At 42.8% G+C, this 16309-nt stretch overlaps 1 protein-coding gene across 1 annotated transcript in view; it reads right to left on the reverse strand.

Moving 5' to 3' along the window:
• LOC139639385 (two pore calcium channel protein 1-like) overlaps positions 1-15641 on the reverse strand; it is a 20037-nt gene extending 4396 nt beyond the window's left edge. Inside the window, exons 1-9 of the mRNA XM_071513469.1 lie at positions 15311-15641; positions 9796-9878; positions 8705-8819; positions 7753-7881; positions 4540-4656; positions 3176-3294; positions 2511-2612; positions 1050-1176; positions 1-114 (exon numbers count right to left, since the gene is read on the reverse strand). The exon at positions 1-114 is cut by the window's left edge and continues 94 nt beyond it. Of these exons, the coding sequence (XP_071369570.1) occupies positions 1-114; positions 1050-1176; positions 2511-2612; positions 3176-3294; positions 4540-4656; positions 7753-7881; positions 8705-8819; positions 9796-9878; positions 15311-15403 (999 nt within the window). The 5' untranslated portion in view covers positions 15404-15641. The remainder of the gene's footprint in view (positions 115-1049; positions 1177-2510; positions 2613-3175; positions 3295-4539; positions 4657-7752; positions 7882-8704; positions 8820-9795; positions 9879-15310) is intronic.
• Positions 15642-16309: the final 668 nt, after the last annotated feature.

Raw genomic sequence — 16309 nt, forward strand, 5'->3', positions numbered from 1 at the left:
CCAGCAGGCCTGGCTCACCGCTGGCTCCGCCCCCTCCTCCCTCCGCTCCTGCAGCACCGCGAACGCTCGCACCATCTTGTGCCTTTTGGCCCTCACCAGCTGCCGTACCTCCTCCTGTTGGCAGTGGACAGAGGAAGGTACTGACTCAGTTCAAATCCTGGACTTATTCTGCACTCTTTAAGTAGAGTAGGGTAAATACTACAGAAAATACTACAGTAAATACTGTTTGCTGAGCTTTCAGAGGGTAAATACTACAGAAAATACTACAGTAAATACTGTTTGCTGAGCTTTCAGAGGGTAAATACTACAGAAAATACGGTAACACTTTACAATAAGGGTGCATTAATTAAGGGTTAGTTAATGCTTAATAAGCATTAACTAACCCTTAATTAAGAGTTAATTAATGTGTCTGATAATCATTTACTAATGGTGTTCATGTTAACTAAGGTATTAATTTACACATTATTTAATAGTCATCTTTATAAACTATTAAATAATGTATAAATTAATACCTTAGTTAACATGAACACCATCAAAATTACACATTAGTTAGTTTATGCTTAAGCATTAACTAACCCTTAACTTAGTGTACCCTTATTGTCAAGTGTTACCGAAAATACTACAGTAAATACTGTTTGCTGAGCTTTCAGAAGGTAAATACTACGGCAATGGACACAATTTCTAATTTCCTGAATTCTGACGTCACCAAAAAGTAAACAGCTGCAGTCCAATGTGGGAATGACAGATTAATTTCAAATAAAACCAAACAAAATTAAGGACTTTCATCACATAAGACATTTTGTGATCACAGCTCTTAACTACTGGCTGGATTTTTGGTTTGTGGTCGACACTACACTGTTTGGTTTGCTGTAAAACATGAAGTCAAATGTTCCAGCACTAAGTTCATGTGTGTCAGGAGTGAAAAAGCTGATCAGGAGAAGCCAAAGTGCACATTCAGACAGTTACATATGACACAAATGAAGCATATAATGAATTTTTCAGTGTAACTTAAAACATTACAGATTCTGACAGACAGTGTGAGTCTCTACCTTCAGGTACTTTTTGTAGTTGTTGTATACAACGGCCAAGAAGACAGACATGAAGATGTAGGTGTTGATGAGGATGTACACGATGAAGAAGACCGCAAAGAAGTTGCTGGCATTGTACGCTGGCATCCTGTGGATGAGAACCAGAACCAGAACCACAATCACTTCATCACGAAGTACAACAAATGTCCAGGAATTAGTCTTGCTGACAACTAACAAAGCAGCACAGCACCTACTGACACATTAAAGGTCCATATCCTCCACTGTCCAGAGTTTATTTTTGTGTCTTTCTGTCCATTCAAAGCTGTGTGTGTGGTGTCATGAACCAAAAACACTCTCAATCCATTTTTCCACGTTCATTTTCCAGCATCTCTCTGAGCCTTACCAAGAACAGGCTGTTTCTGTCACCGTGTCTTTAAGGCTCATTAATATTAACGACCCTCTGTAGCTCTGATTGGCTAATCGTTTCAGAGTGAAACGTGAGACGCCGCGGCCCGGCGGCTACAGGTAGGGAAAACTCTCCGGTAATAAACGACGACAACCGCTCAACCGCTTTGAAAAAAACACTTTGTTAGTCTGTTATTTCTTACAAAAATGATAATGAGCGAACCTTTGTGACGCCACAAAGTTACGGAAGTCCAAACGGCTCGTTTAGAGGCTCGCTGCACTAATATGGATTGTGTGGATTTAGTTTTGATACTTTCACCATGTTTAGATAGACCATCCAACTCCTTTATCACCACAGAGGAAGAGGAGTCCTGCTGCACACCATGTGGAGCTTTAACAGACTAATAAAGGAGCATCATGGCAGAGACAATCAGTCATGATATAGTATAAAACCCTGTGCAATATGGTTAAAATCAGTATCATGATAATCTTTAAGGTTTTTTCAATATTGATATATATCACGATATGGCTTCCATACACAAAATCATGTTAAATAATCAGATTGATGTTCATTGCTTTGAACTGCCACAGCTGCCCAGCGGCTTCCTCCAGGTCTTAGCATCATGTCTACAGACGTTACCATCAAAGCTCCTGTGAAGTGTTTCGCTTTCCCAAAACGCAGCTGTCAGGAGCTGGGAGCTAAAGCTAACGCTAGCTAGCTGCTGATGTTGATTCCACACTGCTGCACCCACAGTTTACACAGCCCTTCAGAATAAAAGTCCTTCGGCAATATGCCAAAACCTGTGAGAGAGAAGGAGTGCGCACGATCCATTGCGGGGTAAGAGGTGAGTTCTGAATGACAGTAAAGTTGAGATTTTGAGTCGAGGTTTCTTAACCCGCAAAGTATCGTGCGCACTCCTGCATTCGCGGTCCAGCTAAACCAGGCTTGCCTAGTCCTGGGATCTGATCCCAGGCCAGCAGGGGCAGCGCTGATCACAGAGTCTCTGGACAAACTGTGAAGGGAGTTCACATCGACACCGAGCCCAGAAGACACAGAGACGGACATAAGGAACTCACATGACGTCAGGACTGTTGGCCGTGGTGACGAGGACGTACAGGTCGAACACGATGTCCAGGTAGTTGGTGAAGTAGGGGCGTTCATCGATGGTGGTCAGACCTCTGAACCACAGAGAGACCAGGTTTACTACAGGGACTTAAATAATCTAGTTTACATTCAATTCACATTAATAATCTGGTTTACTTTAAACTACAGGGACTTAAATCATCTAGTTTACATTCAATTCACATTAATAATCTGGTTTACTTTAAACTACAGGAACATTAATAACCCGGTTTAAATTAAGCTACTGTGATGTTAATTTACATTAAACAATCTAGTTTACATTAATTTAGAGGGACATTAAGATAGTTTACATTACCTTTACAGCTTTGCATAAAATACAGGGACATTAATAACCCGGTTTAAATAACACTACTGTGATGTTAATATTCTAGTTTACATTAATTTAGAGGGACATTAAGATAGTTTGCATTATCTTTACACCATTAATCAGCTTTACATAAAATACAGGGACATTAATAATCTGGTTTTCATCAAACTCTCAGAAGTCTGAAACTGCCAATCTTCTCATCGCATTACAGTAAATTGATTATAAAAGCTTAATGGCCAAAAAAGTCAGTGTATTCATCTAACAGATTCAGAAAATGAGTTTCCAGCTCACCGCTTCCCAAACAGCTTGAGGGCCATGAGAGAGAACATGAGCAGGCTGAACATGAAGAGCAGGAAGACGTAGAAGATCTGAGGCAGAGCGTTCCTGATGCTCCTGAACGCTCTGCGCAGCTGCACACACACACACACACACACACACACACACACACACACACACAGATCACACAAAATACTACAGTATCACCATGAGTGTCACCTGAGATATCAAAATATATACATACACTTAATACAGATATTCAATCAGTTTTTTTCTCAATTATCCAATCAATGTTATAGATTTTAATGATTATGATGACAAACAAATTGTATGTGATTTTAGCTGGTAAGCATTTCATTTCAAAGCCTGTTACATTATCCTAAATAGAAGACATTTATTTATGAGTGCCTCTAAAAAGCATTAGTAATCCAATTAAAATGGGACATGTATACATGTAAAACCCTTCAAATGTCTGTAAAACCTTTCCAGTATTGCTTCTGGATTGTTTTTATTTCCGTGATGCCGATATTTTGTGCTTTGTTTAATGCTTCTAACTTGTGTCTATCAATATATCTTCATTAATAACAAAAATATTCTAAACAACCAATAAATGTACAAATGACAAACTATAAAAAACACATAAACTGGACAGGTGAGACAGATGAGACAGGTGAGACAGGTGAGACAGGTGACAGATGAGACAGGTGAGACAGGTGAGACAGGTGAGAGGTGAGACAGGTGAGACAGGTGAGAGGTGAGACAGGTGAGACAGGTGAGAGGTGAGACAGGTGAGACAGGTGAGACAGATGAGAGGTGAGACAGGTGAGACAGGTGAGACAGATGAGAGGTGAGACAGGTGAGACAGATGAGAGGTGAGACAGGTGACAGATGAGACAGATGAGAGGTGAGACAGGTGAGAGGTGAGACAGGTGAGACAGGAGACAGGTGAGACAGGTGAGACAGGTGAGAGGTGAGACAGATGAGAGGTGAGACAGGTGACAGATGAGACAGGTGAGACAGATGAGACAGATGAGACAGGTGACAGATGAGACAGGTGAGACAGATGAGACAGATGAGACAGGTGAGACAGATGAGACAGATGAGACAGATGAGACAGGTGACAGGTGAGACAGGTGAGACAGATGAGACAGGTGAGAGGTGAGACAGGTGAGACAGGTGAGAGGTGAGACAGATGAGACAGATGAGACAGATGAGACAGGTGAGAAAGGTGAGAGGTGAGACAGGTGAGACAGATGAGACAGATGAGAGGTGAGACAGGTGAGACAGGTGAGAGATGAGACAGGTGAGACAGGTGAGAGATGAGACAGGTGAGAGGTGAGACAGGTGAGACAGGTGAGACATGTGAGGGGCGGGGCTACCTGCCGTCCCTCGGTGATGTTGACCAATAGGAGCGGGCGCAGAACCCTCGACCAGCGAACGGCGTAGAGGCTTGAAGCCGTCAGCGCTCCATAGATGATCATATCAAGCAGGGTGAGCTGCACACACACACACACACACACACACACACACACACACACACACACACACACACACACACACACACACACACACACACACACACACACACACCACACACACACACACACACACACACACACACACACACACACACACACACACACACACACACACGTTTTTTGTTTCATTGTTTTCCTTTCTTCATATTTTTTTTTCATTTATTGTATGATTTATTTCATTATATTACAGTCAGTTAACTCAGTATTAGGTTTCCATTTCAGCCAACAGCTGCCACACTCAGACCCGACGCATCACCAACGACCTGCAGCAGCAACTAGTGAGCTGAAGTCCGAGTCTGACGTGAATAAATCTTGACAGCAGTAAATCCACTTAGAACATTTAGTGAAAAACAAACTGTTACACACAAGATTCATCAGAGAAAACTGTGTTGCTCTGTGGACCAGCTGAGTCTAATGACAGAGACATAAAGGAGCATTTCAACTACTTGGAATCTATTATACATAAGAAACTATAGGAAAATCTAATGTTTTATAATAATCAACAAATATGACTATAGTACAAATGAACTATTCAATATCACTAGTATTTCAATTAACACTACTTTCATTATTTCAAATATACAAATCACAAAATATATTTCAAAATAGATTTTCTTTTAGAATGGATCCCACTCACTTCCTGTATGGTGGAAACAGCTGAAAGGAATAACACCCAAAAATGAAAATCCTGTCCTCATCTCCTCCCCCTCATGCCAGTTGAAACTCAGGTGAAGTTTGTCCATATAACACACAGGGAGGCTGCAGCACAACTCCATAGCAGCCTTCTCCAAAACAACTGAAGTCAGTGGGGACCAGTTCTTCAGAGTTCCAAAAAGACCTACAGTATATTTACACCATCATTTAGTGCAAATCTGAACTACAGCTGATTGATTTGCAACAAATAATGGTGTATAGGTCTTTCTATTCACAGTGTGATTGTTTGGCTGTTTTTGTTTTGGAGCTCTAAAGAACAGGTCCCCATTGACTTCAGTTGTTTTGGAGAAGGCTGCTACCAAGTTGTGCTGCAGCCTCCCTGTGTGTCATATCAGTGTTTCCCAACCCAGTCCTCAAGGACCCCTTTTCCTGCAAGTATTGGTTCCAGCTCTACTCTTGCACACCTGATCCAGTTAAGGTCTTAATGCTGATTGGTAGAGACAGATCTACCTGAACAGAGCAGCATGAAAGTGTGTAGGCCCCAGTGGGATCAGGTGTGCAAGAGTGAAGATGGAATAAAAACTTGCAGGACAGGGGGTCTTTGAGGACTGGGTTGGGAACCACTGTGTTATATGGACTAACAAATTTCACCTGTGTTTCATTTGGCATGAGGAAGAGGAGATGATGACAGGATTTTAATTTTTTGGGTGAACTATTCCTTTAATGCGTCTGGACGGCTCTTCTAAAACAAACAGGACTCTGAATTCATCAAACTCAAACTTCAGCATCAAACTAATGCACTTCACCCCCCCGACCCTGCTGCAGGATCTGGGACTCGACCCTGCTGCAGGATCTGGGACCCGACCCTGCTGCAGGATCTGGGACCCGACCCTGCTGCAGCACCTGGCTCACCTGTCCGTCGACACGCTACACCGTCATTCCTGCTGTGTGGTTCATGTCTGTTCTTTGGTGTCTTAGCTTTGTTAAATGTCTGTAAAAGTCTGACTCAACGCTCTTACATGCAAGGCTAATTCCTGTAAATGGCAAAATAAATGAAATCTGAATCTGAAATGATCTGTTGGACCAGGATGGAGATTCAACCGATGCCAGAGAGATTTCCACTGAGCTCAACAGCAGAAAAAAATTCTGAGATCACCAGTATTACAAGCAACCATTAGTAAGGAGATCAGGGGTCAGAGGTCACAGCACCCTGACAACAGATGTGAGCCTAGAGTGATTATGGATGATAGAAAACAACCTGGTAAGTGTTTGGTATAAAAACAATCAAAATCCGGTAACAGCCAGATCTTAGCAGCAGTATTTTGTGTCCGTTAAGCTTTGTGTTAGTGACTGAGTCACCAGGAAGCCTCTGGTTTAAAGGCGCTGACGCGGCAGAGTCTCCGGCTAAAGGTTGTTTCACAACAACAGGCAGAAAGTCTTCTCAGCAGATTCTGACTCTGCTCATTCTGCTGCCACAGCCAACAGGAACTCCGCTACACTCACAGGAACTACTTCAGCCCCGGAGGGAAAACCAGGATCTGTTCTGGGCTGAGGGAGTAAAGTCCACCAACAGCTCCACCGGTCACTTCAACACAAACAGTTACAGAGGTTAAGGTTCACTGCTTCAGACAGACCACACCTGAACACCTGAACACCTGAACACCTGAACACCTGAACACCTGAACACCTCACAGCCACACTGACAGAGTCTGAGATTTACTAAAAATAATAAAAACAACATGATAGTCTTAGCCCCTCCTACCAGCTCCTTCTACCAGACTGATGAAGATGAAGATAAGCCCCCCCCACCAGACTGATGAAGATGAAGATAAGCCCCTCCTACCAGCTCCTTCTACCAGACTGATGAAGATGAAGATAAGCCCCCCCCACCAGACTGATGAAGATGAAGATAAGCCCCTCCTACCAGACTGATGAAGATGAAGATAAGCCCCTCCTACCAGACTGATGAAGATGAAGATAAGCCCCTCCTACCAGACTGATGAAGATGAATATAACCCCCTCCTACCAGACTGATGAAGATGAAGATTAGCCCCTCCTACCAGACTGATAAAGATGAAGATAAGCCCCTCCTACCAGACTGATGAAGATGAAGATAAGTCCCTCCTACCAGACTGATGAAGATGAAGATAAGCCCCCCCTACCAGACTGATGAAGATGAAGATTAGCCCCTCCTACCAGACTGATGAAGATGAATATAACCCCCTCCTACCAGACTGATGAAGATGAAGATTAGCCCCTCCTACCAGACTGATGAAGATGAAGATAAGCCCCTCCTACCAGACTGATGAAGATGAAGATAAGCCCCTCCTACCAGACTGATGAAGATGAAGATAAGCCCTTCCTACCAGACTGATGAGGATGAAGATAAGCCCCTCCTACCAGCAGGATGATGATGATGCAGATGTTCTTGGGGTCTTTCCAGAACTTGTCTCGGGGAATCACCTTGGCGTAGTGAACGATCCGAACCGTGAACACCGACAGACAGAGCAGCTCCACCGGCATGGTGGCCTGGGGACAGAATACTACTTAATAATAATAATAATAATAATAATAATAATAATAATAATAATAATAATACTACTACTACTACTACTACTACTACTATTGGAAAATCCTAGGTACTTCAACAACTATTACTAGTACTAATAATAATATAAACGTTATATTATGTAATATCTGATTCTAACTTTACTACTGTAATTATATAAATTATAATCCTATTTATTAAAATATAATCTAATAATATCAATAATAAACCATATTTGTATGGCACTGTTGCAAATACAGTTACAAAGTGATTGTCAGACAATAAAACAACTATAAATAAAAGCATGATACATTAAACAAAAACAAAAAAACACATTTGGGGTATGCTGCTTTTAATACTTCTATGAAAATCTCTAATTCGAAATTTTTGTAAAATGATGTTGATTAATTCTATGTATTGATTAAGTAGGTGCATGTGTACAATAACATGGATAATCTAATGTTTTTCTGAGCTGCTTCATGGTTGCTCAATGCAAAATTAAAAAGGGAAACCTTCATGTTTTCAGGTTTCATCATGTAACGGTCAGATATTTCAGTTAGCATTCATCATCAGCAGTTTTCACTGGAACTGAAGGGAACTTATTACATCACTTGGTGAAAACGGGAAATGCTGACAAGACAGTTCGTTTGGGTGGTAGCTGAAGAATAAATATAGATTTTTTTTTCATAAAGTTCATGGTGAAAAAAGAAGATAATAGAAACGCTGAGGAAGGCGAAGGGCTGGAAAGCTGCTGCTGCGGACATCTTCCTATATAACAGAACCTGAAGGGAAACAGATTCGTACCCATAGTGACACCTCATGGAGAGCCGGCTCCTCGAAGATGGCCAGAAAAAGATCAACTGTGATGAAGACGTAGAGGAGAACCTGAGGAACCCAGTGGTTGTACAACAAATACAGTCTGGAGACACACAACACACACACACACACACACACACACACACATATCAGCATCTAATGGTAATGCTATTATACTGACTGAAGGTTACAGAGATCATCCTGTAACTGGAAGGTCACAGGTTTGATCCCAGTAACAAAAATATCCTGTTGAAGTGCAGAGACACCGAACACCTGCTCACTCTGGATTAAAGCATCAGCTAATTTAAAAGAGGTGTGACCAAGTCAACTTTGCTCAAGTCCCAAGTCAGTCTCAAGTCTCAAGTCTAAATGTAGAACAGCAAGTCAAGTCAGAACAAATCAAGAGTCCAGTATCAATTTAATATCTTAAAGAAAACTGAATATCTAGGACTTTTCAATGCAATATGGGTTTAATAGGATAAAAACTTGGTAAGAGCATCATGAGTTTGATTTCTATAATCGGTTTCAACTTCAATAAATTCAATCATTCCATACAAATTCAGAAAACAGAATTCAAATTCAGTCGTCTGCTGGAACAAATCTCATCACTTTCAATCTAAGTCATTTACACAAACACAAGATCTCAAGTCAAGACTTTAGAAACCTTTTCAAGTCATCAGAGTACAAGTCAGAGTCAAGTCCCAAGTCAGCAGAACCCAAGTCAAGTCAAGTCAAGTCTCAAGTCTTCTCTTCATGCAGCAAGTCAAGTCTCAAGCAATTAAAACTGTCACTAGAGTCTGATTTGAGCTTCAGTAGATTAGATTAATCTTTATTGATCCTGTGGGGAAATTGGGTCGTTGCAGCAGCAAACAGTAAAGAAAACTAAAATATCAATAGGGATAGAGTAGACGGAGATATTAAACATATTCCAACCAATAATTCCAAAACTAGAATATATTTAGTAGAAACATATGAATGAATATATTTGAATTTCAGCATGAAGGCGTCCAAAGAACAGCAGCAGCTACAACATACGGAGACAGAGATGAAAGATGAATGAGAAATGAAAACTGTCCCACCTGACGGCCTGCGGCGTCGTGTCGAAGAAGATGTTCCTGTTGTACTGAGCGTCCGACACGTAGACGGCAGCCAGGTCCATGTCCTGCAGCATGCACACACACACACACACACACACACACACACACACAGGGTTAATGGATGGAGCAGTTTAATGGGACCGTGCAGCGAGCGGTGAAGTGGAGGAGAGGAAGTTATTAAAGAGCAGATCTAGAAGTTTAACTCTCTGCTCCTGTGTGGATGGGAGGGGCGGAGGGGCGGGACTGCTCAAAAATCTGTGATGTTTTATTGGTTGGAGTTTTTATGAAGCATCGCGTTAGTTCAGGCAGGGCACGGACGTCACGCGTTGCTAGTCATCTACCAGCTGATCACCACACACACCAATCATACTCCATTCTCATAACAAGGCGGTCTATTTAAATGGCCTCCTCCTACACTGATTCCTGCTTCACAACTGCTGCACACTCTGCTGCTTGGTAAAGCTTTATGCTACTGCTGCTGTTACTGGTCATGTTGCTGCTCCTACCTGCTACAAGTTGCCGCTGGTCGCGCTGATTTCTCGGGCTCAAGATGTCTCACTTTCGTCAGATGAAGAATCTCAGGAGGCAGCACCATCGGCTTCCAAACCCACTGTCGGAGCTTCCATCTCGCAAAATACAGTCTTGTAATACCGCTTCAATATAGAACCTCCTTGGTCTTTTCCTGCCAGCGTCAGCGGCCATTAGACCCCACCGCGGACCAGGGCATTCCCATGGGATTTCATGGCAAACAATGACGTCATGGTGCCGATAAGGATGCTGGGAGTTGTAGTTCCCATTGCTCCACTTCACCTAAGCTGAGTATTTGCATTGAATATTTGCTCTTATTATGGTGCAAGCATGCATCATTATGGCTGGCTGGGCGAGCTCCATTTTCGATTTAGTGTTGCTGTGTATTTAAGCATAATGCTGACATGCTGCTGCTTAGCTGGGATTGTAAGCTTGTACTACAATTGCTTGTTGCTTTACATGGGTCTGCAATAGTTCAATGCAGCTCATTTTAGTGAGAAGCAATTTTTTGTTTTGGGGGATTTTTTGCGCTCCTTAAAGAATCTCTCCCTTATATTCGACTGGACTCTTGATATTGTCTCAGCTCAAAGCCATGAGTGCATATAGCCTAATTGATACTATTGCTGTCGTCAATAAATTGCATATGACATAAGAGATGCTGCATAAGGTGGTTGACTGGGTTTCACTGCTCTGATTTAGGTAGTATGACCTCACACGGGATGCATGCTTGCATCCCTCCCAAGAAGCAGTAGGTGATAGCTGAGGTCTGCAGCAGGCTTGCTGCTCACATAGATATTTCACATAACTGTAGGATGGCCTCTTTCAGGATGCATGCTTGCATCCTTATTCTTCAGATAATGAATTTCTGAGGTCTGCAGCAGGCTTGCTGCTACACATAGATATTACACATAACAGTAGAATGACCTATCAGGATGCATGCTTGCATCCTTTCATGTAGGCTCGTCTGGTGCCACTGCTTGAGGTCTGCAACAAGCTTGTTGCTACACATTGATCTTTCATTATTGATCAGCTGGTAACTTGCTAAGAATCGGCTGCACCAGTTATGTTGCCATATGGTTCTGTTTGGGGGATTTGCATGGCGCCCCTGCTATACCTTCAGCATGCTTGCCGGGTAAGCAGGGAGCTGCTCGAGCAGGGCCATATCCGCCAAATATAACTGTATTACCATTAGTTGCAATTAATGGGTTCATCTGTGACTAAAGTGTTCCTGACTGAAATGAAGCATCGCGTTAGTTCAGGCAGGGCACGGACGTCACGCGTTGCTAGTCATCTACCAGCTGATCACCACACACACCAATCATACTCCATTCTCATAACAAGGCGGTCTATTTAAATGGCCTCCTCCTACACTGATTCCTGCTTCACAACTGCTGCACACTCTGCTGCTTGGTAAAGCTTTACCTCCACCTCCCCAGCCTCCACCTGTTATAGTCTATGCAATCGAGCCACGGTGGCTCTTAAATGTCAACACTACTGAGTATTGCTGCTCTGGCTCTGCTCTGTCCACTCCCATGGGGGGATTTGCATGGCGCCCCTGCTATACCTTCAGCATGCTTGCCGGGTAAGCAGGGAGCTGCTCGAGCAGGGCCATATCCGCCAAATATAACTGTATTACCATTAGTTGCAATTAATGGGTTCATCTGTGACTAAAGTGTTCCTGACTGAAATATACTCTGTTTTCTATGAAGGAGAAGGAATGGGAGTTCATTTTATGGGGACTTTAAGATAATTAAGTGTGGTTTTTTTTAAACAAAACACCATGTTAGTTTTATTCTGTTGCTAATTTGACAGGTGTGACACACTCCTAGAAAAAATGGTCACAAAAATGCCAACTCCACAATCGGCCAAATATCGGCAGTAAAACCGATACCGTGTTGCTTTTTAAAGCTGATATCGGTGCATCTCTGTGGGTCGTATGATCAGATGTGGGATGAAATAAATATTAAAAAAAATATATAAATATAAAAGTTAAAACAATGGAATGATTTGTTATCCGAACTCGCTGCTAGGTTTGTAAGGCTTGACAAGAGGCTGCTTGTAGCCAGTATACTCTGCTCAAACAGATTGGCTGTAACCCCAGTCTCATGACCTGGAATTGCCCACAAGTGCGCATAGTTCATCTAACAAGACTGCTCCAAAGTAGGACACCCAACTACTGACAGTAGTCCTACTGTGGCAACACAAACACCAAAACCACAGTGCCATAGCAGCACCCAAAACGCTAACCAAAAAGTTGCACATCCCTAGTGCAACCCGAGGTAACACACACTGTTACCCAAACAAAGCACAGTACTGGCCACAGCAGCACATTACAAAGATGACACTGGCACACACAAAGACCAAACTGTTATAACAAGAGCAGGTAACTTACAAGCCTTCAGGAAAGCACTTACCAACTGTAAGCCATTAACACTAGCAATATCTAAAGCCATCATAGCTCATGCTTACCCAAGCCAAAATTGCCCAATCCTCAACCCAAGCCACCATCAGCCACAAGAAGAAGCCTAATTACAAAAAAACAAAACATGGCTACAGTGCACCCAGCAGACATGGTTCGGACAGCCTACCCAAACGGAGCTTCCCCACCAGCTACCTAACCAGTAACTAGCTAAATACAACCCTAGTCTTCATGTGACTACTTGTGGTGGGTATTTATGCACTAAAACCCACTGGTGCGAGAAAAACGGTCAGCAAGCCGACAACCTTCATCACAACACTACCAAAAGGAAACCAGTGAAACCCAAAGGGGAAACACTGCTATGCCTAGCAGGGGAAATGAACAATGCTCCAAAACTTACCAGGCTACCCAAACCAGTACTGCTACACAAAGGCCATACACCACTTACCTAGGTCCCCACAAACAAACATCTCCAGCACTGGCGGATGCCAGAGATGGCTCTCCACTCACCAAACACAACAAAACTACTGGCACATATAGGTTATACCAGGCAACCAATGAAACAGGAAAAACTTACCAGAGGGAACACAACAGTAAGCCAAGCCATAGCACAAACTAAGCCAAACAAAACACAAACACTCCGATGTATAACTCCCCAAAAACACTACCATTGCAGCACAGCCTCTCACTGACCATGCTAGTAAAAGGACTGACAAAATTAAACAAAACAAACTGAGTGCAAAACAAAGAGTACAAAATCTTAGGATGAGCCCCCATATGTTACAACCATATGAATCCCGGACAATAAGTCTTCATGAATTCAAGTTCTATACTATCATGTTCTATTATGACTTGAGAGAAGACATATAACATAGTAAAGAAAACTGAGCGATTCTGTGTCAATCCCAACAAATATGTACTGTAGTTTATCTGGAGACTTTCCACCCCATGTGAGCGCTGCAGGTGCCCCTCCGGTCTCTTGGGCCCCGGGGCCTGAGGAGGCTCTGCACGGCCCTGCGGCGAGCAGCTCGACCACAGAACATAAGTTTCCCTTTTCAGGTTCATTTGATTCATTATCAGAGGAGGCGGAGAGGCTGAAAACGGTTCAGTATTTCACAAGAAAAAGGGAAAAATCTGAAAATATTGACATGATGATAAATGTGTATAGTAGAAATGTTTCTTTCCTATCCTATAAATCATCTCACGACCCCCAGATTGAGAACCTGCAGCTGCATTAGACAACAGACCTCCAAACAGACACAGTTCTTATAATGACAAATATATTATCTGTCATGGAGGTGACAGTGGTGAACAGTGAAACCTATCAACAAAACAGTCAACCTCACCCATTCTCTCATGGTACTGACGCCTAAGGAGTGAAATTAAACTACACCTCATGTTGTTGGGGACATGAAACCCCCTTCAGGACCCCTGAAACCCTCTCCAGAACCCATGGAACCTCATCCAGGACCCCTGAAACCCCCTCCAGGACCCCTGAAAACCCCTCAAGAACCCCTGAAACTTCCTCCAGGACCCCTGAAACCCCTCAAGAACCCAGGGAAACCCCTCCAGGAACCCTGAAACCCCCTAAAGAACCCATGGAACCTCCTCCAGGACCCCTGAAACCTCCTCCAGGACTCCTGAAACCTCATCAAGAACCCATGGAACCTCCTCCAGGACCACTGAAACTTTTTCCAGGGCCCCTAAAACTTCCTCCAGCACCCCTGAAACTTCCTCAAAGACCCCTGGAGGTCCCTGGACCCAGTTTGGGAGACATGATACTGGTCAGACCTCCAGGACTAATCTAAAAGGAACTGATCCTGAAAACTGGTCCTTGATCTGGTCCTTGGAAGGCTGGAAACACAGACTGTTCCTGTAGTCAAGTCATTCTCTGCTGCTGTTTAACTGCTGACTGAGTTTATTGGCCAAAGGGACAGAAGTTCATCTTTTTACTGCTGTCAGATGAAATAAACAACACTCTTAAAACAGAAGGATCACGGCCACATCACCCATACGTAAACCAAGCAACGCAATAATATCAACAATAACTATACATTTTTTGAAGTCAGTCATTTCAGTCCATCTCTCCTGCAGTTTTGTCCTTCAGTCCATTTTAAATCCATCCATCACAGAACAGATTGTGTGTCTCTGCATCAGCAACAGAAACTGGATCAACGTAAACTGACAAACTGTGGTTCACAGTGAGAAGAGGAATCTGACTTTACTTTGTTACTGCACTTTATTTTCTCATTTCTAATGTTTCCAGTTAAAAGAATCTAGTTTGAACTAAAGAGGAACTCAGGAACTTTTACTCTGAGGACATTTTTTCCACTTTTTTATTTTTACACCACTAGTGTTACTACCTCAGTAAAATATCAGCAAAGTAACAGTAGCCTACTTCTACTTCAGTAAGACATTCAGTGCTGCAGCTTTGCGTCCTGTTCTTAGACTCTGGAACCTGCAGACCTGCTGGAGGATGTGCAGATTGCAGAATAATCAGAATCACAGTCAGTCAGTTCTGACCAGTCAGCAGTCAGAAAGGATCCTCACCTCTTTGGTTTTTGCAGGATTCCCTCCGTTAGAGATTCCCTTTCCTTTTCCTGCAGACTCAGGAATGTCCTCTGGCTTCTCTGGATCAGACATCGCTCTGCGCCTCCAAACTGCCGCTCGGAATATTTCTGAACTGTCACTTGGAAAATTACTCAACTTTTAACTCGGAATATTTCCAGACTTTTGTGTGGCTCCGCTTTTCTCCGCAGCTCGCAGAAACTCCCTGCAGGAGTTGGGAGAAAACTCTTGAAACTGTTTTATTTCTGGCAGTTTTCTGTGCGCGCGCTCTGAAACTTTTAATAAATCAGATCCATCGCTGCGGATTAAAGTCACGTTTATTCTCCGCTGCAGATTGCAGACCGCGGTTTGATCTCCATCGTGTCTTCAGTCTGGACTGAACTGAACTGATCGGAGCTGCTGTTTGTCCTGCAGTTTAAAGCAGGACTGTGTTGCCTTCACGGCCTGTCGGAAATGTGGCGATTACGAGCCCACATGACAGAGCCAATGACGTGGTAAATGGGAGTGTGAGTCATAACAGCGATGGGATGTAATACTGGAAACTTGGATGGAATAAAATTATGGATTATCTATGATAATGATGATCTGAGTTGCCAAGATGTGACGTTGTGGAAAGCATGAATCCAAATCAATAACAAATTATAGTAAAATTAATGTATGGCATTATTGTTATTGTTTTGCATTCTTTATGAATAAATATTATTATTGTCTGTTTCTGTTTTCACAACAACAACTTTTGTCTAATAAATAAATTAAAACAACAATTGCAAGCCTGTAGTGTATTTTCCCCTCTTCATGCTGCCGCTCTGTACCACGTGACTGCTAAAATAAAACAACAGACACTAAAAAAACATTTGTGACACACCCCAGTTTGTTTTTCCAACCAAAAGCACTGTGCACGGATGTTATATTTACGAGTTGAGACGGAGACTTTGAAGGCAGCATGACGCGTCATGTGACACAAACCAACGGAACGGAAAC

Source organism: Centroberyx affinis, unplaced genomic scaffold, assembly GCF_046629955.1.
Source record: "Centroberyx affinis isolate AG114_WGS23_722 - 3 ecotype Tasmania unplaced genomic scaffold, CSIRO-AGI_Caff_v1 ptg007197l_1, whole genome shotgun sequence".
NCBI classification, from domain to species: domain Eukaryota; kingdom Metazoa; phylum Chordata; class Actinopteri; order Beryciformes; family Berycidae; genus Centroberyx; species Centroberyx affinis.